This window comes from Thyridium curvatum, assembly GCF_004353045.1.
Source record: "Thyridium curvatum strain D216 chromosome Unknown NODE_29_length_410198_cov_82.451705, whole genome shotgun sequence".
Classification (NCBI taxonomy): Eukaryota; Fungi; Ascomycota; class Sordariomycetes; order Thyridiales; family Thyridiaceae; genus Thyridium; species Thyridium curvatum.
The window spans coordinates 42,642-64,136 of record NW_022156784.1 but is presented as its reverse complement, the minus strand read 5'-3'; the positions used below and the strand labels follow the sequence as shown (position 1 = coordinate 64,136).

The window sequence follows — 21,495 nt, the reverse complement described above, 5'->3', positions numbered from 1 at the left end:
GGCGGCGGGAGTTGCGATTCTGTTTAAGAGGTACACCCGGTCGGCAGTGCTGTTAGGGGTCTTGTTCAGGCACCATGCAGGTCATCCAAGTAGGCCACTAACAATTTCCACGATGTTGAAGCCAGACCAATCCAAATTTGTTAGACCAGTACCTGCTTTGTCGCCGACTGATCTGGGAATCACAGCGGTAGTCATTTATCAGGGCCCCAGTCCCTGTCCCTGCTTTACCCGCTACACAGGCCACCTTGAATGGGGTCACCGCGCTGTGTACTACGGAACGACGACCTGCTGTAGGCCGCCATTCACTTCCCGCTATTAGCTTCCAAGGGTTCGTCAAATGACCCTGGGAGGCTGCGTCGCCATTCTCTCTCTCTCTCTCTCTCTCTCTCGACTCCCACTTCCCTCTTGAACCTGACGCACTGAACCTCTACGTCTACCAAAGCCTGTCGCCGCAACCCAGTCCTCTTTTTTATCTTCTTTTTGGACCAGTCAGTGTTACCGCCGTCTGAAATATCTTGGGTCGACGACCGCCTTTCCGAGCTGCGCAGTCCTATCTGCCAACCAACCCCACCTTCACACCGAATCATAGTGGCGCCCAGACAGTGATTCCTTTTGATGGTGAGTAGGTTGGTGTTACTCGAAGGGCGGATAGAGCACTGCGGCCTATCTGTCTTCATCTCTGCATTTCAGAGCCTTGACCGGGACGTATGGCGGGTTGCTGTCTCATCGGCTGTCCAGTCAGCATCCTTCGCAGTGGACCAGTACAGCGAGTTGCTGACTTGAACGTACGTGCTATCTATAGTCCGGGGACAACAGCCAGCGTCGCCCTGACAGGCAGTTCCGATCGGCCGAAGACCTCGTACGCTCCATTCTTGATCTCAATGATCACTCTTCAACCTCCAACGTGAGCCCTTCAGGCGAACTGTACCGTGCCATCGAGAGATATCACGGGACGGCCGGGGGACCGCCCGCCCTCTACAACAACTGGCCCTCCGAGCCGAACCAGAACCTGCAGCGGAGGTTCTCTAGATCTCCTCGGGCTCGCGACCAACAGCCGCTTCCAGGGCTATCGAGCCTAACCTCGGGATTGCCGTCCTTGCCACCGCTCAGGCTCCTGTACCGCACCACGCCAGCCATGCCCTCGTCAAATCATTCTGGCGCCGGCCCGCAGCCACCGCCCTACCAAGGGCCGTACCGAGCGGCCGTCTGGAACTCTCCAGAACTTCGCGCAGAGAGCCCTGCTCCGCAACTTGGGGACTTCTTGGATCTCGGTGGATGGGGTTTGGATCCGGCATCACCGCCCGCTCTCTCCTCGGGCACGCATCTTGCAGACTCTGCTGAAGACACTCGGCGGGCTAAACGTCGAAAGCTGGACTCGGACAGACTCATCCCCGATGTCAAAGCCGTCAAGTATGGGATCTATGGGCAGGTCTACCCGGGACAGCTGAACATGGAGATCGTGAGCTGTGACGGCGGCATATACTCGGAAGGCACATCCTATGCGGCCGAGAACATCCTCAAGAACGACAACTCGGTGTACTGTACCAAAGGCAACCGATGTAACATCGTGCTTCGCCACCAGGGAGCCACTTGTTTCAGCCTGAAAGAGCTCATCATCAAGGCCCCTGGCAAGAACTATTCATCACCGTGAGTTGATCATGTCTTGGGGGCAGGGATGCCGTTTTGCTCACATATTTTTTCCAGGGTCAGGGAGGGCATGGTGTTTGTATCTATGCACAAAGATGAGCTTCTTACCAGGACTGCGCAGTATCAGATTCAGTATGGGCAGCCGCGAGATTCTTCCGGGCAGCCGCTTGAGCGGGAATCACGGTCTCTGATACCAGTCATCTCCATTCGCCACAACGATGACGGAACCATAAGGACCCGATCTGAGGTCCGGCAACGGCGGCTTTACAACATTGGAACGGACGACGATGAAGATTCTGCGAGGGCGCAGATCCCGCCCGAATTCACCGTATCACCACCACACTTTCTGGTGACGACAGAATGCAGCGATGAGGACAACGACGATCGGCCGCACAGCAGGTTTCGCCGGCGGACACCCAATAGGATTGGTGCTCTCCCCTTTGAGAGCGACAACAGCAGCGACGACTGGAGCAGTAACCAGGATCACGACGACGACGACGGCGACGGCGACGACGACCACTATAGACGAGGCTATAGGACGATGATGCTGGAGCAGGCCGAAGAGGCGTCCCGGCTGGCGACGCAGGAAGCAGTTAGAGCAGTGGGAGGAGAGTTGTTGGCACCCCACGCCAAGTTCCACATTGAGCAGGACAAGAACAAGTGCACAATCCACTTCAACCCGCCAGTGTCGGGCCGCTTTATCCTGCTCAAGATGTGGAATCCCCATCACGACCCAAGGGGCAACATCGACATTCAAGGCGTTGTGGCCAACGGGTTTGCTGGCCCGCGCTTCTTTCCCGCGGTGACATTCAGATGATAGAAGGGATCGGTCATCAGAGTATGAGGCGTTGTTTGGCGTTTTTGGCCGGAGTTCGTTCAGCACGGGGGCTAGCATTTTGGCATGGATGAACAGCAGCATGTACTTGAAATGTGCTTTTCCCCTTTTATTCTGTTACCCGTTGGGACGGGCATTTTCTGCGGGCACCATCGCATCGGATTGTCGTCACTGTATCTTATGGCGACTGTACCTGGGGTTTCAGTGGTCATCGTTTGTCATATATGGTCTCCCAAGAGGCTACTCTCTTCCATTGCTTGGGCGATGGCGATGGCGATGGCGAGATCCGTTCTGAAGGCTATCCCTTTTCAAATTCGATGAAGAATTCAGCATCTCAAAGAACCCCAACCTGAGCGCGACGTTCAGTGTGAGAATGTAGAGCCTTCCCAAACTTCATTGGTCAATTGCAGAAGCAGGTGGCGGATGAAAGGTGCCTGAGCTTGGCATACAACTCTCGGCATACAGTCAGAGGTGCATGCTACAGCTTCCAGACATCGAGTACAAGGGCCAGTAATAATGAATCATACTGATTCGGTCCACTAAAACCAACACAGAAAGAGGACGGCGGTGGCGCAAAGTGGGAACACGAAAGTCTCGAGGATGAATGATACTGAGTCATAACCAATCTAATGCAAGAGCTGGCACTGCTTCGCCTTGGCTTTACTACCTACCTTAGGTAGCCACGACACCCCATGTGTACTGACTGACGGGTTGAGTCAACTTTGTTCTCCGGGTCCCAGACTCGGTCGAAAAGCGGCAGAGTGGGACTGAGCAAATACCAAGCTAGTAAAACGCCTTCTAGTGTCTACTAGTGGTGGAGAGGCAGGCGACACTGATTCTGCTCATATAAGCACCGCCAGAGGAAGCTGCCTGACGTCGCTGGGACTGGACTCTCCACTACACTAACAGAGGAAAGAAATCGCAAAAAATCGGTGCTAAAAATCCCACGACACCACAAAGCGCCTGCTTCATCAACCTCGCCTTCACACGCCTTGACCTCTTGCGGAGCACACATTTGCTCCCTGCCGCTCGACCGACCGGTCTTTTCCAAACAAAAGACAGAGATCTCTACTAATATCGGCATCGAGAGCCTCCCAACCATGGCTGTGCGCGCCCAATTCGAGAACTCCAACGAGTAAGTGGCCTGCCCCTCCAAATCCTCTTGCCCCACCATACCTTGATGATATCGGTGTGCTGGGACGATGTTCGTGCAAGCCAACGGAGAAGAAGAGGGCGTTGTTTTACTGACGGCGTCTCTGAAAATTCCAGAGTTGGTGTCTTTTCCACCCTCACAAACTCATATGCCCTCGTCGCCATCGGCGCGAGCGAGAACTTCTATTCCGTCTTCGAGGCAGAGCTGCAGGATGTCATCCCCATCTGCAGGACGACTATTGCCGGCACCCGCATCGTCGGCCGCCTGACGACTGGGTAAGTCTACAAGATATTTCTCTCTACTATTCTCCGCACCAGAGGGGCAATGCGTTACCCTGGCCGCGAGAGAGCAAGGGTCTGGCTGTTCAGAATGGCTGACAGCTTTGTGTGTCCAAAACAGAAACAGGAAAGGTCTGCTGGTACCCACCAGCACGACAGACCAGGAGCTCCAACACCTGCGGAATAGCCTGCCGGACGAGGTCAAGATACAACGGATCGAGGAGAGGCTATCGGCGCTCGGCAACGTCATCGTCGCAAACGACCACATCGCCCTAGTCCACCCGGACCTGGAGCGCGAGACGGAGGAGATCATCGCCGACGTGCTCGGCGTCGAGGTGTTCCGGCAGACGGTGGCCGACAACGTCCTGGTGGGCTCCTACATGGCCCTGTCAAATCAGGGCGGCCTCGTGCACCCCAAGACGAGCATCCAGGACCAGGACGAGCTGTCGAGCCTGCTGCAGGTGCCGCTGGTGGCCGGCTCGGTCAACCGCGGCAGCGCCGTCATCGGCGGCGGCATGGTGGTCAACGACTGGCTGGCGGTCACGGGCCTGGACACCACGGCCACGGAGCTCAGCGTCGTGGAGAGCGTCTTCAGGTTAGGAGAGGGCCAGGGCCCGAGCAACATCAACACGACGATGAAGGACACCATGGTCGAGTCGTTCTACTGAGAGCGGCTCCTCCTTTTGCTTGGGCGGTTCTCGTCGGCGGTGTGCAGAACTCGATGGCATTGCGGGGTGTCTTGCGAGGTGCTCTGCCACGAGATGCTCAACGGTTTTCTTGTTCTGTTTTGGTCAGCGCCAAGCGTGGCGTTTCGATGGCAAGGTCGGCTATTGGCCTTCTCAGGCTTCTTCATGGCTTCTTCATGGAAGATCTGGAACGATGTCGATGACGTTTGAATCGAGTTGTTCTTTCTCGGTATATTAATACGTGGAGGCCACCCTCCACGCAGCGGATCAAAAGGGACCCAAGGCACAGAGAGGCTAGCTGCTGGAGGGGCTCCGTCACGAGACTCGGACAGAGTTGTTCCCTTCTCCTGATCTAGGATGTGTATGTCTGGTGTTCGTCCATAGATACATAGACGGCATATCAGTCACACTGCAGCTGCACGTCAGTGCTGTCCTGTTCTTTGCACAAATCTTTTTTGGTCACCATGTCCATTCACATGCAAATAACGTGCCTGAGCGTCGTATCCAACGGCGGGAGTTACTATGCCTTAGGTACCTACCTACCTTACTGTACATGATCCCGCCTTGAGTTCAGTTGCAAAGAGGTTTATGTTCCTTCCTGCTCCGCTTCAGTGTTTCGCTCTGGCCCAGGAACAAAAAGGACCGGATTCATAAACTACTGCAGGGTTCTGAAGAGCAGTTTGACTGTTGTTAGGGGTTCTTTCGTTCTACTTGTATGGAGTTGAGCATCTGTTTGTGTCGACTCCCCCACTGTTCTTCAATGTACCAGGGCCGTGGTCGATGAGGGGCCGTGGGGGACCCTTAAATTTACAAGGATTGGAGCCAGCTGTACGGCAAGCTTGGACACAAAAAGGTAACCAAAACAAGGACAGCCAGCGGTGGAGATCGTGCCTCTTCCTTGCGCCCATCCAGTATTTTTACGCTGGTAAACACGCACGCACTCGCCATGGCTTCCTTTTTCTCTATTCATGTTTTAGCCTTGCCTGCTTGATTTTCGGCTTTCCCTTTTCCCGTCCTTTATTTGGTCTGTTGCGCCACGAAGGGAGGTCACTCCCAGGGACTACCTTAGCTAGGTATCCCAGGGCAGGAACAGTCGGGTTGGGTCGCCCTCTGACTACGACGCGTGGATCCCTGTTTTTTGCCCATTCCTCCCTCTGGAATTTGAGACAAAGTCTCGCAGCCCAGAGACTCTCTTCTGGCCGAGAATACGTCTGGCCCGGGGTTCCTGGCCAGGCGGATTTCTACCGGGGAGATACTTCGGAGCCAACAGCATTTTTGCCCTGCTGTGTTTAGCTTCCACCGTCAAGCTGCTTGTTTCCCCCTGGTATTGGCGGTGATCGCCCTCGTCCCACCCCCGAAACATTAACCCATCATGCTAAGGGGCGGTCCCGCTCCAACTGCCCGCGGGCACGACTCCCCCTCATCTGGACCTCCTGAGGGGACGCGAAGATCCTACCAGGATTACAGATCTCATGGATCCTCTGCCTACCGACACTCACAACCTGCCCTAGCTCCTGAGGCTCCCGGACATCGTCACCCCACTGGCACGTTCGACGACAGTCGCTTCTCCCCCATACAAGAGTACCACAGCAGCTACACGGATGCAGGCTACCGCTCGCCGAGCTCCTCTCACCTCCGCCACCAGTCCTTTCCAAACCTCCTGCCCGCCGTGCTGAGGAGCAGATCCACGTCACCCGTCCGCCGCGAAGAGCAGAGACCGGTGTCAGAAGATATGTCGTTCACTGGCGACGCCAGGAGGAGCGCCAGAGGCGCAGATGGCGGTGCCGGTGGAAAGGGAGGTTTAGCCGGATGGTTCTCAGGCACACCCACGGGCAGCCCATCTCGGGCGGAGCGTGGAACTCCGGGTTCACGATCACCATCGTCTCCAACCAGGAACTTGTCACCAGAGGGGACGCCGACCAAGTCTGCCAGGGGCACGAATGCCGCCGCCAGTGACTCGGTGACGCCAACGCCAGCATCCGCAAAATCTCGCTTCGCGTTCCTCACGTCGTCCATGTCCGCCACGCTGTCACGGCTTACACAGGCGCCTACGAGCCCGACGATTGGCGATGAGCTCATCGACCTCAACATCGAGGCGGCGCTGTTCCCGCAGGGCGCGCCGACGGAGCGCGACACCTTCTCGCCGGCGGCGTTCAAGAACCTGCAGGCCAATGCGACGGGCGTGCTGACCAAGATGCAGCACGCCTACCGGGAGCGGACGGTGGCCATGCACGACCTCCAGGCCGATAGGGACGCGCAGAGGGAGGAGCTGGAGGAAGCCAATACGCGTGCGCAGCACCTCAAGATGCAGCTGGAGGGCATGGCCCGCAAGGCCGCCGAGCAGGAGCAGGCGATGCAGGCCCTCGTCGCCGAGCTGAACGCCGAGAAGAAGGCGCGTGCCGAGGAGCAGCGCCGCATGCGCGAGAAGGGCCTGGTCGTGCCCGTGCCCCTCTCCGAGGGCTCGATGGTCTCGGAGGACCTGGGCGTCGAGGACGATGCGCACAAGCGCAAGTGGCGCAAGAGCGACGGCAGCTACGACACGGACGAGGACAGCGTCGAGGGCGAGAGCATCTTCTCGCGGTCCCGCAGCCCGACCAGCGCCGTCGGCAACTACGAGAGCGGCGCCATGTCTGGCGATGCGGCAGCACCCGTGTCACATCCACGAGTCGCGGCGCTGGGTAGCCAGACTCCGCAGCAAGCAAAGGGGCAGAAGGCGCCGCCGCAGCTCAACGCGTTGCAGAAGCTCGTTAAGAACGTGACGGGGACGGGGCCCGCGCAGGACGACGAGGACGCCGGTAGCGACGGGTGCCGGAACTGCCGGGGCCGGGACGCGAGCGTGGCCTGGGACACGGTGAGCCTGCTGCGCGACGAGAACAAGCAGCTCAAACAACGGGTCGGGCAGCTGGAGAACGCGGTGGAGGGGGCGTTGGACCTGGCAAATGGTGTCGGGCTGAATTTCTAAAGCCCGGACGTGACACTGGGACAGCATGATTCTGGAGTTGCTCCTTTCTTTTTTTTTTTACCTTTTCATATGCTCTCACGAGTAAAGCATGGCATGATATTGCATGGCACAGATTGATGATACCAGGGTCTAGATGACCTTTGTGTGCATTCAAGGGACGGTCGATAGAATACGTTCCGGCGGATATGGCTGGATATGAGATACCACGTCGAAGCATAGAATGATGACTCCTCGCGACAGATTGTTTGTCAGGACGATAGAACGATTTCTCACACTGCAGTGTGTTTTGCTCTGGTTCCGGACCCGTTCCTTTCTGGGATGCGCATTTACGCCATGTTCTGAAAGCCGGCTGCCGTGGAATATGTCAACGTGACACACTTTGGTCGATCATTGAGGGTCAGATTCACGATGCCTGATCCTCAGAATCATCCATAATTGCTTGCCTGCCAGCTTCTCTCGTACAATGCGTCCATATCGATTTGCTGGATATCGAGTCTTCTAGTATGTACAAAGCCTTCAACCACCTCTTCCCCGCCTCTCCCAGGCTTTCTAGTGGGGGGCATCGCCGTGAGCCTCGCCGTGGTGCTCGTCCTTGAGGAAGAAGTGCTCGTAAGCGCAGTAGCCCGCGAAGGCCACCGTCGCGATGCCTAGACCGGGGAAGGCCCGCTTGAACCGGTTGAACCTGGTGAAGACGCCCTGATACCGCCATGCCTCGCTGCCACCGCGCACAAACACACACATGTTAGCTGACCGGTCTCGGGGAGGAGCATCCGTCGGGATATGCTTCAAGGGTGGTGGTGGAAATGACTAACGCTCGCTCCCAAGGGTCGTATCTGGGCTGGCCGGCGGCCTCGGCAAAGTTTCGCATGTTGAACCCGGTGATGTTGGGTCGCTCGCCGTGGCCGGAGGCCCGTAGTATTCTGCACCGTTTGGGATGGCTTGGTCAGTGACTGCTGGGTGAGGATGTGGGCAGGGAGGGCGGTATTCGAGCCGTAGGGGGGGTTCCGGAACGCACCTTGATGGCTGCATTGTGAAGCGTCAGTTACTCTGGCTGGCGTTGACGCATTACACGGTTGGAGAGTGAGAGCCGACGACACAATTGAGGATTCAATTGAGCGTCGCTCGATTGGCTGAGCTCGACTGGGACGCCAGGCGCCTGCCAGCTGCTCGGAACGTGACTCGGACCGAAGGTGAGTGTACCACATATTAAAGCGCCCGAGTCAATCAACATTAACATTGAACATTGAGCTACTTGCGCACGGGCCTCAAAAGTTGAACCAGTCCTGTGCAGTGACTCTCGAGTGGATTCATTGCAAGGCCAAAGCTACCTATGTACCTAGAGCACCACTAACTGACTACACCTGGCGAATATTGCACAGCATCCATCCAACCACTGCCCTTTCCAGACCTCAACAAACAACCTCGTCACGACTGAAAACCCCCTCCTGCGATTGCGACGACCACGACTGCGGTTTCAAAAAGCGAATCACGGTGACCTGGTCAGCTCTACAGCGCTCGTCCTGCGGCCCGCAGCTCGCTCACACGACCTGCCCTCAGCACGGAATTTCACACCCATGCTCAGTCTCTGTTCCCGGCCACCCCTCGCTCCTCGACAAGACACCCGGACCATAATATAATACAACGAACGACCCAGGAATTGGCAGCAAGAGCATGCCTCCGCCGGCCCCTAGGTTCCCGGGCGGACCAAGCGCGATCTCCCCTTACCCGCACCAGTTCGCCTCCCACGCGCAGGCGCACTCGGCCAACCAGCCCCCGCAGCTCGGCGGCAACCCTTCCTACCTCAACCCCAATGCCCAGATCAGCCCCTTCGCCGGCAACGGCGCGCTCGCGCTGGCGGCGGGGCTGAACCCCGGCGGCGGCGGCGGCTTTGGCGCGGACGGCAACGTAGGGCTCGGGAGCCAGGCCGCCCGGATGGGCTTCGCGCACGGCGCCCACCTGCAGCAGCAGCAGCAGCAGCAGCAGCAGCACCATCACCAGCAGTCGCACGTGCTAGGCGAGCCGCAGACCCGGAATCAGGCTAAGGGCCGGATACGAGAAGTGTGGAAGCACAACCTGCACGAGGAGATGGCGGTGCTGAGGGACCTGGTGGAGGACTATCCGTATATTGCTATGGTGAGAGGACTTTGACGGTACCAAAGGAGAGGGAGATGAGGAGCATCGTGGACCTAACTTTTTTTTTTCATGGCATCTAGGATACTGAGTTCCCCGGCGTGGTCTCGAGGCCGATGGGAGGATTTAGGGGCAAGAGCGACTACCACTACCAATGTCTGCGGACAAACGTCGACCTGCTCAAGGTCATCCAGATCGGCATCACGCTGTTCAACGAGGACGGCGAGACGCCGCCAGCGCGGCCGAACCCTGCAGAGCCAAAGGAGGTTGGCCCGGCGGCCAGGAGAGCTGGCAATCAAGGCGTCATGCCCTACTCGTGGCAGTTCAACTTCAAGTTTTCACTCAAAGAGGACATGTACAACCAGACCTCGATCGACTCGCTCATCCAGGCAGGCATCGACTTCAACGTGATGGAGCGGGACGGCATCGACGCCCAGGAGTTTGCGTCATTACTCATTCCCTCAGGCCTCGTTTGCTTCGAGAACGTCAAGTGGATCTCTTTCCACGGCGGCTACGACTTTGGCTACCTCACCAAGCTGCTGCACTGCAAGGCCCTGCCCAACGACGAGGTCGAGTTCGACCAGATCATGAAGCTGTACTTCCCCTCCACCTACGACGTCAAGCACCTGATGAAGTTTGCCATCCGGCTGCACAACCAAGGGCTGCTCAGCCCCAACGACCCGGCCTCGACCGAGGTCCTGCAGAAGTTTGAGCACAAGTCCGGTCTGGAGAACATCGCCGAGGCGCTCAAGGTCAAGCGCATCGGCGCCGCGCACCAGGCCGGGTCCGACTCGCTGCTGACGGGCCGCGTCTTCTTCCAGATGCGCGAGAAGATCTTCAACGGCGAGATCCCCGACGAGCACGTCGGCAAGGTCTGGGGCCTCATGGTGCCCGACATCCAGCCCATCATCAACAGCAACATGTCGTCTGCTGCTGCTGCCGCCGCCGCCGCCGCCGCCGCTGCTGCTGCTGCTCACGGCCAAGGCGGCGGCAACAATGCGCAGCAGCAGGTCGAGAACACGCCCCCGGCGGGCTCGTCGTCAGGAGGAGCCGCCAACGGGGCCAACGGCACGCCGAGCACGCCCAACACGGGCAGCGTGGGCCTGGTGAGCACGCCGGCGGCGGGCAGCCACAACACCAACTCGATGGGCATGGGGCCTATGACGCCCGGCGGCGGGGGCGGCGTCTTTGGGAGCTTTGCCTTTTCGGGGAGCAGATAGATAGGACTTTTTTGTCATGTGCATTGTTTGTGTGTGTTTTTACTCCTATTTCCCCACCTGTATTGGCGTAAACATCGTTGTCGGTGTTGCTCTTTTTTTTTTTTTTTTTTTTTTTTTGGAAGGTGTCTTTTTTACGAAATGGGAGTGGACTGGACTGGCATTACTCGGGTTTCCGGTTGGGTCTCGTTGCCGAATTGACCTGTTCCCTCTCTCCCTGTGTCTCTCTCCCCCTATTTGCGCGTGGGTTCGCCTGGAGTTTGTGGTGGGAAGTAGGGAGGGTTAGAGAATCTTTTGGTTCCCACAATGCATACATCCCTCGTGTACCTACGTTTTTGTGCCTACTACCAGCGTGCCCTTTTGTGACATACCCTCCTTAGCGTACTCTCCGTCTCTCTCTCTCTCTCTCTCTCTCTTCCTCCCCGTTCCTTCACCTCCATCGGATCTCTGGGAGGGCGTAGGGCGGGTAAAAGGGTTCGAGATATAGGCATCCAACACATGTACTCTACTGCTCTGAGTCCCAAGGGTAGTTTCTACCGCCCTTTTTCTTTATCTCGGTCTGCGTGGCGTGACTGGACTTTGTTTGTCCTTGACCTGAGTCGTACGTAACTTGGATGGCCTACACCGAATGGCCAAGAGAGGGTAATCAGAAGATACGGAGATCCTATCAAAATTGGACACTTCTTCAATGCTCACGTTGACTGGAAATAATGCATCTATGATGGCTTTGGAATATCGCTGCGGGCCATTGCCGTCGAGCCCTTCAATACACTCTGTCATATAACGTACACTGTATTGAGTTGTGGTAGGTAGGTAGTAATCATGGCCCTGTTGATAACACCTAGAGAGCTCCCATCCGATACCCCCCCCTTTTCCGAAGAGCAATTCCTTAAAAGAAGAAACAAACCAGAAGACTCCGTTGACCATGCTAGCAGAGGCCATCGCCTGAGGGGTGTGATAAACTGACTGAAAAAAAAAATGCTCAAAACGCTGACACCCATCGTAAGAAGGAGCTCTCTCTTTCCGTACGGCCTATTCCCTTCATCATCATCATCATCACCACACACACAAGGAACACCCCCCTACCCCCTTGACCCCCATAGTTCCCGACACCCTGCAAGGGTACTGAGAAAAAGGAAGGAGAACTACGTGATAAACACTTTCTTGAGCTTGGACACGGCAAAGACCTCCCCCGTGCGCAGGTCCTTGACCTCGACGGCGGCGAGCCCGGCCTTGCGCGCGTACTCCTCGAGGCGGGCGCGGCCGTAGACGCGGCCGTTGGGCAGCAGGACGAGGTCGTGCTCGACGTGGCTCTTGGAGTGGTGGGCGTAGGGCACGCTGCGCGCGAGGCGGTTGAGCTCCTCGGAGCAGATGGGGCAGACGCTGGCGGCGAGGCTGCTGGCGTGGCTGTCGGACAGCTGCTTGCTGCCGGCCGAGTGGCAGGCGGGCGTCTTGAGGGCCGACAGGCCCGACGACAGGGCGATGTGCAGCAGCGGCGACGAGGGCAGGGCCAGGAGCTGGTTGTGCGTCTGGGTGAAGAGGTCGGCGAGCATGACCCAGCGGTCCGGGCTCCAGAGGTCCTCGTAGGCGGCGTCGAGCTCCTGGCGGCGGTGGTAGTGGTGGGCGGCCTCGTGGCTGTCGGGGGGCGGGATGGCGAGGAGGCCGGCGGCCTGGTTGACCTCCTTGGGGAAGGTGTCGCGGACGGGGGTGAAGTACTTGCGGGCGTGGTTGATGGCCTCGATGAGCTTGGGCATGGACTGGGTGCGGACCAGCTCGATGTACTGCTGGTAGCGAAGCATGAACTCGAGTTTGCTCTTGATGCCTGGGCGTTAGTAAAAGAAGCTGGGATGGCCACGGACCACGAGCACTCACTTCTAGCTTCCGTAGCTCTTTCTTGTTATCATTGCACCACGCGAGTGCCTCTGTCACGCTCCCGTTGCGCAGGGCCTCTTGTATGCGGCTCATCTGGACGAAGGTCTCGATCTCCACCAGATCCCGCATGTTCTTCTCGTCGGCCAGGGCCGTCGCGCTGGCGTTGTAGCCGTGCCGCAGGAGGTAGTCGACGACGAGGCGGTCGAGCCGGCGGCGGGACCACGCCTCGTACTTGACGTCGTCGACGGTGTGCATCGAGGCCAGCTCGGAGAGGTGGGCCAGCCGGGCGTCGACCTGGCGGTAGAGGCGGGCCTCCTCGGCGGCACACGCGGCCAGCTTCTTCCTAGTGGCGCGCAGGCGGTTGAGCGCGATGTCGAGGTTCTTCAGCACATCGTCCGGGGTGGCGCGGCCGTCGAGAGAGGCGGAGGCGGTGTCGCGGAGCAGGTTGCGGACCTGTTGAGAATCTCGCTCCACGACAAAGTGGGCGGAGCGGAAGTTCTTGCGCAGGAGCTCGTAGGGTAGGCGTAGGAGAGGTTGGTCCTAGCAAGCAATACAGCATTAGTCAACGGCTGGTCAAGGAGAAAGAAAAAAAGCAGCTGGACCCAGGATATGTCCATGAATATCGCAGCTGCTCCGGAGCTCTGTTTGGAGGAGCGTTGCCCGAGAGAGCAGCAATCCGACCTCGGACGAGAGTGCCAACTTACCAGCAGGAGATGGCTGGATTTGTCCAGCTTGGCCGTTTCATGGTCAGCCATTCTGGTTGCTTCGGCTTCAAGTGTTATTCAGCAGGAATGGTGTCTGTTGTTACTGGGAGGAAGTTAAAAAGTGTTGAGCTGGGAGTGACCGTTTGACAATCAATCGATGTCAGGTCCACAGGGACGACAGGGTAGGACGGGGGCGCTAGGAAGTTAGCTCCACGGCAGGGGTTTGGCGACAAGGAGTTCAAGGTGCGGTGCGGGTGCCCCACGAGCTTGCAGCCCAGTGTTTCCGACTGTGAAGCAACCTTGAACATTGAGGAGAGTGCCGGATGGTTGGTTCCACTCCTGCTGCAATCCCCCACTAACACACTACCTACAATACACGGACACATCGGATAGGTCACGCTTGTCACGTACATCAGACTGAGGACTCTGGTGTGTGCAACGACAGCAGCAGCAGGTGACAACCTATTTTCAGATCAAGCCTGGTACATGTATGTCCTACGCGGTGTTCTTGTTCCGGCCTGGAACAACAGCTGCCGCCGGGATATCATGGCAGTGGGCTGGGACATTGATTTCACAGGTACGAAGTAGCAGGCAGTGGGAGTGAGACGCCCTACCTCTCTAGCTACCTAGGTACCTTACAGGTCGTTGACAAGGACACTGCGAAGAGCGCAATGCAAGTCAAGGCACAGAGATGTCCAGAATCGGGAACTCTTCGGTTTCCTTCCGGGTACCGAGCCGAGTCTCATACCACTGAATCAAATGGATCTCAACGAAAGGAGGAGGAGGAGGAGAACCCAATATGAGAGGATAAAGGTCCCCTTCACTAGGTACTCTCACTCTCCCCTCTGCAGGCACCGCCCCGCGCTTCATCCCCTCCCCTTCCTGCTCCTTGATGGGTACCCTCCTCCAGTTCCCGTATCGAGCTGGGAGAATGCAAGGTTGCAAGGTTGGTTGGCATGCCTTGTCTCACATCCTCTGCTGCTTCCTGCTGGTACTGGACAACGGTCCAAGTGGCGCTGTGGAGGGAGAGAGTGATGGGGGGAGAGAGCCAGCCAGCGACTCGAAAGCCACCAATAGCCCAGTCCAGCGCTGAGGTGGTTTTGGTCTGTGCGTCCTGCTGCCTCGCCAGTTCTGGACATGGCAGTCACGACCTGCGCTGCCAGGGGTGGGGGCCGGGGCCATGTGGGGCCTCTGATTGGTCAGGCAGCCCACCCACTCTCGCAATCTGAGGGAGGGGGACACGCTCAGCTATATATTCCCTTCACGTGGTCGCCGCTCACCTGACTTTCCCTTGTCTCTCTCCCTTTCTCCCTCAAAGCTGCACTCCCGCCGTGCGCCCGCTGACAAAGGCCAAGCCGACGCCTTTTTATCAAATATCAAGAACCCGGCCATCGAGTAATTTCAACCGACTTCAATGTCCTCGATTATTTGAGGTGGATCTTTTTTTTTTTGACCTGGGTCAAAGTCGGACGCGATTTAGATTTCGAGATCACGCGTTGCTATCAACACGTGCAGACCCTCCAGTCGGCACATCACGTTATTTCACCAAACGAAGGAGCACGCTCCCCGGCACATGATCTGCCAGATCACCTGAACTGAAATCACGGGTTCCCAGTCGCGCCCAAACCCAAAGGGTCCGGAAAAAAGGTACGTGTTACCATTTACCAAGAGCCACCAATGTTGGTTGTCTTGTCGTCTTGTCTTGGCTTCCTTGCATCTGCAGTGCACAGCAGTGCATGCAACATTCAAGAAGAATTTGTACCCAGTCATCAACAGGTTCTGCATCTTGCCGCGTGTTGTGCAATCATCCACAGCTTGGATGTGCACTTCTTACACACAGAGCAAGACTGCGAAACACTTGCAATAAGCGCATCAGATATCATCAATATGAGCAGATTTCTCAAGTGCGATTGCCACAAAGGGAACAGACCATGGATCTGTCAAGGGACCAAGCCGAACGACTTGAGGGCTTGGACGGCATCTATCTGTCCTGACCAAGCGGTCCCTCAGATGATTATCCACTCTAAAAAGTCATCAGCTTCACCTCACTTGTCCTTCACTGTCTCAGACCTCTATACCAGCAGAGTTGCATCATCTTCACACCTCTGTACGGTCTATTGCATTGTGTGGAATAAACAGAATCGTTCTGGTTGACTGCATCATGCATTGACATTGCGCCACTACATCTGCTAACTAGACCTTACTCCATAGAACCAGTTCATTCAAGCCTGAAGCCAATTTGGCCAGAAAGCAGCAAATCAAAGACTTTGCCAGCCACTGGTTCATCAGCTCCTGCGGCAAACTGTCTTCGCTATGGCCGAAACTGTTACCGCTGACCAGACTGATCTCCACGTCGACCTGCCAGAGAGTCCAGGTCACAAGAGGAAGCGGAGTTCAGAGTCTGCATCACCCGACTCGAGGAGGATAAAGCGCGGAGCACCTACTGCTACCATGGCCAACCCCGCCGACACCGCGGCTGCCGCTGCAGCCTTCATGGACAACCCGCTTGATGCCTCACAACTGCCTGACTTCAGTGCTCTTCAGCAAGCCACTGCCGAGCACTCCGATGCTTCTGATCCAGCCAATGCCTCCAGCACTGCCGCTGCTGCCTTGGGCTCCATGTACCCTACGCTGCATGTTCCCCCGACGACCGAGGAGACCTTTGCAGCCCAGGCACTGGGCGAGGCTGAGCACCATGCTCACCATCATCAGGACGCCTTCAACGGTGCCGATGTAGGTCACCACACCGACGGTCTTCCCATGACCACCGCCCAGCCCCCTCAGCCGGACGCCAATGGCCTTCGCCAAGAGCAGCGATATGTTCCCCCTCCCCAGAACGCTAAGCCCGCTGTGGGTTCTGAGGAATGGCACAAGATGCGCAAGGATAACCACAAAGAAGGTATGTTGACCTCCCCTATGTATCAAGGGTTTGATCAGGGATCTAACTTGGAAATTCCTCAGTCGAGCGCCGGCGCCGTGAGACGATCAACGAGGGGATCAACGAGCTGGCCAAGATCGTGCCCGGTTGCGAGAAGAACAAGGGCTCTATCCTCCAGCGCGCCGTCGCCTTCATCACTCAACTCAAGGAGAATGAGACTCAGAACATCGAGAAGTGGACCTTGGAGAAGCTACTCACTGAGCAAGCCATTGCCGAGCTGAGCGCCTCCAACGAGAAGCTCAAGGGCGAGGTCGAGCGTCTGTACCGAGAACTCGAGACTTGGAAGCGGGTCGCGCAGAATGCGGGACTGCAACCGCCGGCCGAGAAGCAGGAACCAGCCACTAGCAGCTAGGAGCACGCAGTGCCGGCGTTCGTAATTCCGTACGCTTTCTTCCATCCAAGCCCCAACGCTCCAAGCCCCATTTGAGGGCGTCTTGGCCGGGCAGATGGCTCCTCCATGCTGGTTCACTGCTTTATTCTGTTCCCCGAGTGGAGCTCATAGTAGAGCTGCACAGCAAGGCCATCGCATCGCGCTTTGTATTCTTCTCTTCGATATCCCTGGTCATAATGAGTTCGGAGGGCTCACTCACCGTGATGCTACTCGTGGCCACTTCTGACGACCGGGAGACTTTTTTCATACACCGATGAATTCCAGGGTTGCATTTGGGCGTTGGGTTTCAGGAACGGATATCGAACACAGGGTCATAATCTCTTTTCGTTTTTTTTGAGCGGCTATTGATTCCCAGAGATAAACTCGACTTCCAGTGGTCGATACACTCACAAACGTTATACCAACAAGATTCTTTTGCCATTGATTGTATCTTGCATGATCTCGTGATGATTAGAGACTAGATATACTTTGCGTGTCTTGTGCAGGTGCACTCAGTGCTGCACGTCACACACACATGTGGGGGGTATCTCAAAAAAGAAGTGATAAGGAAAAATGGAAGTTCGGGTCCGATCCCGAGTTCCAGCGCGTGTTCCCCCTAAATTCTCCGGAGCCCTTCCACCCTGGCCTCCCTTTGTTCCCCCCTAAAGCCACGGGGTCCAGTCTTCCCCCCTCAAACACGGACGGGCGGGACCACACACAGACGGACAGCACGCCGACGGACGGTTGCCGCCTCGAACCAGAAAAACCTCATGCACAGCGTGGCATAGGCAAGGAGAAACGTGTAGCAACGGCCTTCGCAACTCCTCAGGACTTTCAGAGTATGACAGTTCCGCTGATTTCCTTCATTTGAGAGAGAGAGAAAAAACAAGAAAAGAAAAGAGAAAGTTCCCTGATAATGCAGATGGACGGACGGACGGGTCAACACACTCCTTTCCCCTCCTCCTCCTGGCCTCTCCCTCTTGGCTTTCCTCCTTCCATCAAAAAGCCCCGACCGATCGCAACTTGTGATGCAACCCAATGCCACGACCGTAGGTAGAATGGATAGGCAAACCCCTCCCCCTCTCCCATCTCGTCGCCGTCCCTCCACTTGTCTTTCCTCCTCTGGTGAGCGGACAAGAGATCAAATATCATAGACTTTTGTGTTGTCAATCCTCTCCGCCTGCCCTGGCCCTTCTTCCTCCCTCATCTGGCCTTATAATACAAATACAGCCCCCACCTCCCCAACCCCCGGGGGAGCAACCCTCGTCGAAGAAACAGTGCTTGTTTCTCGTGCGTGCATTCCCTCCGTCCTACCGCTGCTCGTTGGTGGGGCGAGGAACAAAGAACGTATCGGGATGTTGGAAAAAGACCCTATTTAAGAAAGAAAGAGGCGCCCCTGTGAAAGACTACACGGGGAGAGGGGGCTGAATAAACATGGGGGGGGGACCTTTCACTGCCCCAGTACCTCGTGCTGGCGGACTTGATCCCTGCCGAGCTCCTCGTCGAGGTCCATAGCCCCCACCGCGCCGTTGACCGCCGCCGGGTGCTGCTGCTCACGGCCAAGCTTCTTCGCCACCACCCCGTTGGTCGCGGGATCGCCGCCGCCGCCGCCGCCGCCGTGCTCCCCGTTGTGCTCCCCGCGCTTCTCCGCCTCGTCGGCGAGGCGCTGCGCCTCCTCGTTCTCCCGCATCAGCGCCTCCTCCTGCTCGCGCATGCGCTCCTGCTCCTCCGCGATGGCGGCGCCTCTAGCGCTCTCGGGCGGCGGGGGCGGAGGCGACGGCGGGCTGGGCGCGGCCTCGTCGTCCTCCTTGAGGCGCTTGACCGACGGCGGCGCCTCGGACGGCGTCAGGCTCGTGGGCGACGCGTCCTCGCCGTCGTTCTCGTCGGCCCGCTTGCGCTTGCGGTCCGACGACGCGGGCGAGGCGGCGTTCTCGTCGTCGCTCATGGCCACGTCCTCCGCGCCCTCCTTGGCAGGCGTGTCCAGATCCATAGTCGTCGTCGCATCGGCCGCCTGGGCGCCGGAGCCCTCCGTGACGGCGCGCTCGGCGCGGCGGCCCTCGCGCTCCTGGTGCTTCTTCACGGCCTTGTCAAAGAAGTCCTTGACGTAGCTCTTGACCTTCTTCTCCTGCTTGGCCGTGACCTGCGTCGGGTCCGACACGCGGTCGTGGCGGTAGTCAGACTCCACCAGCTTCTTGTTGACCTCCTTTGCGAAGCGCTTCAGCTCCTCCTTCGGCAGCTTGTGGCGGTACCTGTCAGTGATGGACTTGATGGAGGGGAAAAGCTGTTGAAATTTCGCGTTAGCTAGGAACAACATCATGTCGACCAAAGTAAAACAAGGGTGGGGGTCGGGCTTACTGTGTTCTCGTAGATCTTTTTCTGTTTCTCGATCGGGTAAGAACGCCACTTCTCCTTCTTTGCCTCCTGAACAGGTGTGTCGGCAGCTTGGGGGGTCTGAGTCTGGGATTTCGATTTGCGCAGCGGCGGATCGCGAGTCAAGCTGTCGATAATGTTCTGAACAGCATCCTTATCTTGTTGCGCCTGAGAGGGGCCCTTGGTCGCTGCCGGCTTGTCCGCGGGGGCTGTAGGCCTCTGCCAGGTGGTGGTGCCGCTCTTGGTGTAGTAGTAGGTGTTACCGGACTGATCAGTGGCGGAGAACCACCCGGAGGGGAGGCCATAGTTTTGCGAGCGCCGAGGTCGCTGCTGGTTGAAGAACCTGTTGTTGCGCTGGGGCATGTTGCTGCGCGGTCCTTTGGGGATCAACACGTTATGGAAAGGAGAGGGAGGCTTGTTGACAACTTCGGGCTCGCGCCCTGCGCCACGTCGCGAGTCAAATGACGAGGCCACGGGCGTTGCCGTGGGATCGAACTTCTTCCGCGGGATGCGGTAGGCTGTCTCGAGCGTGCTCCATTCCTGTAGCAGGCGCTTTGACTCGGCAGCAATGTCTTCGTGGTCTGACGAAGCAAGCTCCTCGATCGTAGTCTCGATCTTGGAATCCGAGATCTTGTTCTTGGTCACTCTGGGGAAACTGTAGAGAACATTGAGGATCTGCAGGACGACGTTGGCGTCGTCCCTGAATGTGGTGAGGGTTGTCTTGAGGATTTGGTAGCCGTGCATCCTGACCACGCGATGCAGCACGCGCTCGTCGTCGGCCTGCTGGATGCGGCTGAGCAGCTTGACTGCAATCCACTTCTCCTTGCACTGCATGAGCGCCGCCATGACCTTTGTGACACCGTCCTCCGCGAGGCCGCGAGGCTGTACCCTATTAACGTACTCTTCGTCGTCCTCGGTGGGCTTCTTCTTGCGTGGCTTCTTGGCGACCGCGGTATCCCAACTATCACCGTCGTCGATACCCAGAGCCTCGATGGTCGCCAGAGGAAGCTTGGTGGCACGCTCCGTCTGGGTCTTGCCGCCAATGAAGCCGGTACAGTTCGGCTCGCCGCAATAGCAAGGCTGGGGGTCAGCGCCATAGCGGTCCACGTTGTAGTTGAAGACCAGCTCTTCGCCGGCCTTGATGTTCCGCCCCGCAAAGATACCCATGCGCAGCTTCTCGCCCACAACCCATTTGTCGACGTAGCAGTTGGGGTTGCACGAATGGTTGCAGAAACGGCCCAGGTTGCCCTTCTTGGTGGCGTCGACAAACTCATGCTTGGTCAGCGACATGAAGTAGAAGTGCTTGATGCCCTCATCGTCGTACTGCATCATGCGCCGCCGGAAAGTCGGTTCGTTGATGACCTCGCCAATGTACTCAAAAATGAAGTCGTTAGCTTGCAGATCCGAATTCGCTCGGAGACCGAACCCCTTCTTTTCTGTCTTGATCACCGAGACGTCGGCGTATTGCTTGCGTTGAAAGCGCTGATTCTCACACCCTCGCCCGCAGTTACAGTCGCCATCGACGCATTCCATTTTGGTGGCTCGGTTGATACAGTCAGAGTCTTCTCCGCACGCATAGTTGCGGCCGTCACCTGCGAGAAAGGTGGGTGGGTTAGCAGGCATTCGAGGACATGGGAAAAGGTTGCTCAAAACCGAGGGTTGACTTACGGTACTCCTCAGCACAGTCGCAATCGAGGACATCGTGTTCAGACGAGCCCATGTGTTTTGAACCGTACAGACAGTCGGTGATGACCTGGAAGTGCTGACATGATTGCTCGGTAACATCGGTGAGGTGGTCGAAGAGGGGAGCAGCGCGGCCGGCTTCCCGCTGCGAGGGTTTGCGCGTGAGCTTCGGCGCTGGCGTTGTGCCGGGAGTCGAGGCACTGTCGCTGCCCGGTTTGACATCGCCTCGTGACATGCTCGAAGATCTTGATTGGTGTCGAGAACCACTCGGACTCGGGGATCTGCTGCCACGCTCCTTCTTCACCCTGCTTCCGTTGATGGCCGACTTCTCGCCCACGCTGGGACTGCCCGCCGCGCCTGTCGTGCGCTCCCCATCCTCCATTGCGCTAGTGACGTGCACGAGGCCAGGCCTGGGCGATCCGGGAGAGGGAGAGGGAGAGGACGCAACGTAAAAGGAGAAGACGCCGGGTATTGGAGAGAGGAATGCAAGCAGGAGGGCGTACAGCAGGATTGGTGTAGAGAGCGTAGATTCAAGTTTGCCAAGGACAAGAAGCTGGGGATTTTGGTCGGGCAATAAGCAGGAATGTGCCGTCCGAGGGGGGAAGAATAAGTGAGAGAGCAGACGGACACGGACGGAGCGTCGTTGGCGG

At 57.6% G+C, this 21,495-nt stretch overlaps 7 protein-coding genes across 7 annotated transcripts; 5 read left to right on the top strand and 2 right to left on the bottom strand.

The window, feature by feature from the left end:
• Nucleotides 1–1,135: 1,135 nt before the first annotated feature.
• Nucleotides 1,136–2,464, top strand: E0L32_005498 (uncharacterized protein; the record flags this gene model as incomplete). Its single annotated transcript, XM_031140027.1, has 2 exons — nt 1,136–1,647; nt 1,705–2,464. 2 exons carry the CDS (start codon nt 1,136–1,138, stop codon nt 2,462–2,464), a joined length of 1,272 nt encoding a protein of 423 aa, XP_030996013.1.
• Nucleotides 2,465–3,582: 1,118 nt separating this feature from the next.
• E0L32_005497 (uncharacterized protein) lies at nt 3,583–4,581 on the top strand (the record flags this gene model as incomplete). The annotated part of the gene is made up of 3 exons (XM_031140026.1): nt 3,583–3,617; nt 3,752–3,910; nt 4,101–4,581. The coding sequence occupies 3 exons, from the start codon at nt 3,583–3,585 to the stop codon at nt 4,579–4,581; spliced, it is 675 nt and encodes a 224-aa protein (XP_030996012.1).
• A 1,390-nt stretch (nt 4,582–5,971) lies between these two features.
• On the top strand, nt 5,972–7,561 carry E0L32_005496 (uncharacterized protein; the record flags this gene model as incomplete). The annotated part of the gene is made up of 1 exon (XM_031140024.1): nt 5,972–7,561. The coding sequence occupies one exon, from the start codon at nt 5,972–5,974 to the stop codon at nt 7,559–7,561; it is 1,590 nt and encodes a 529-aa protein (XP_030996011.1).
• A 1,671-nt stretch (nt 7,562–9,232) lies between these two features.
• On the top strand, nt 9,233–10,911 carry E0L32_005495 (uncharacterized protein; the record flags this gene model as incomplete). The annotated part of the gene is made up of 2 exons (XM_031140023.1): nt 9,233–9,694; nt 9,775–10,911. 2 exons carry the CDS (start codon nt 9,233–9,235, stop codon nt 10,909–10,911), a joined length of 1,599 nt encoding a protein of 532 aa, XP_030996010.1.
• Nucleotides 10,912–12,053: 1,142 nt separating this feature from the next.
• E0L32_005494 (uncharacterized protein) lies at nt 12,054–13,535 on the bottom strand (the record flags this gene model as incomplete). Its single annotated transcript, XM_031140022.1, has 3 exons — nt 12,054–12,730; nt 12,768–13,320; nt 13,485–13,535. The coding sequence occupies 3 exons, from the start codon at nt 13,533–13,535 to the stop codon at nt 12,054–12,056; spliced, it is 1,281 nt and encodes a 426-aa protein (XP_030996009.1).
• Nucleotides 13,536–15,797: 2,262 nt separating this feature from the next.
• E0L32_005493 (uncharacterized protein) lies at nt 15,798–16,774 on the top strand (the record flags this gene model as incomplete). Its single annotated transcript, XM_031140021.1, has 2 exons — nt 15,798–16,383; nt 16,446–16,774. 2 exons carry the CDS (start codon nt 15,798–15,800, stop codon nt 16,772–16,774), a joined length of 915 nt encoding a protein of 304 aa, XP_030996008.1.
• Nucleotides 16,775–18,242: 1,468 nt separating this feature from the next.
• E0L32_005492 (uncharacterized protein) lies at nt 18,243–21,227 on the bottom strand (the record flags this gene model as incomplete). The annotated part of the gene is made up of 3 exons (XM_031140020.1): nt 18,243–19,073; nt 19,148–20,754; nt 20,831–21,227. 3 exons carry the CDS (start codon nt 21,225–21,227, stop codon nt 18,243–18,245), a joined length of 2,835 nt encoding a protein of 944 aa, XP_030996007.1.
• Between the last annotated feature and the right edge of the window lie 268 nt (nt 21,228–21,495).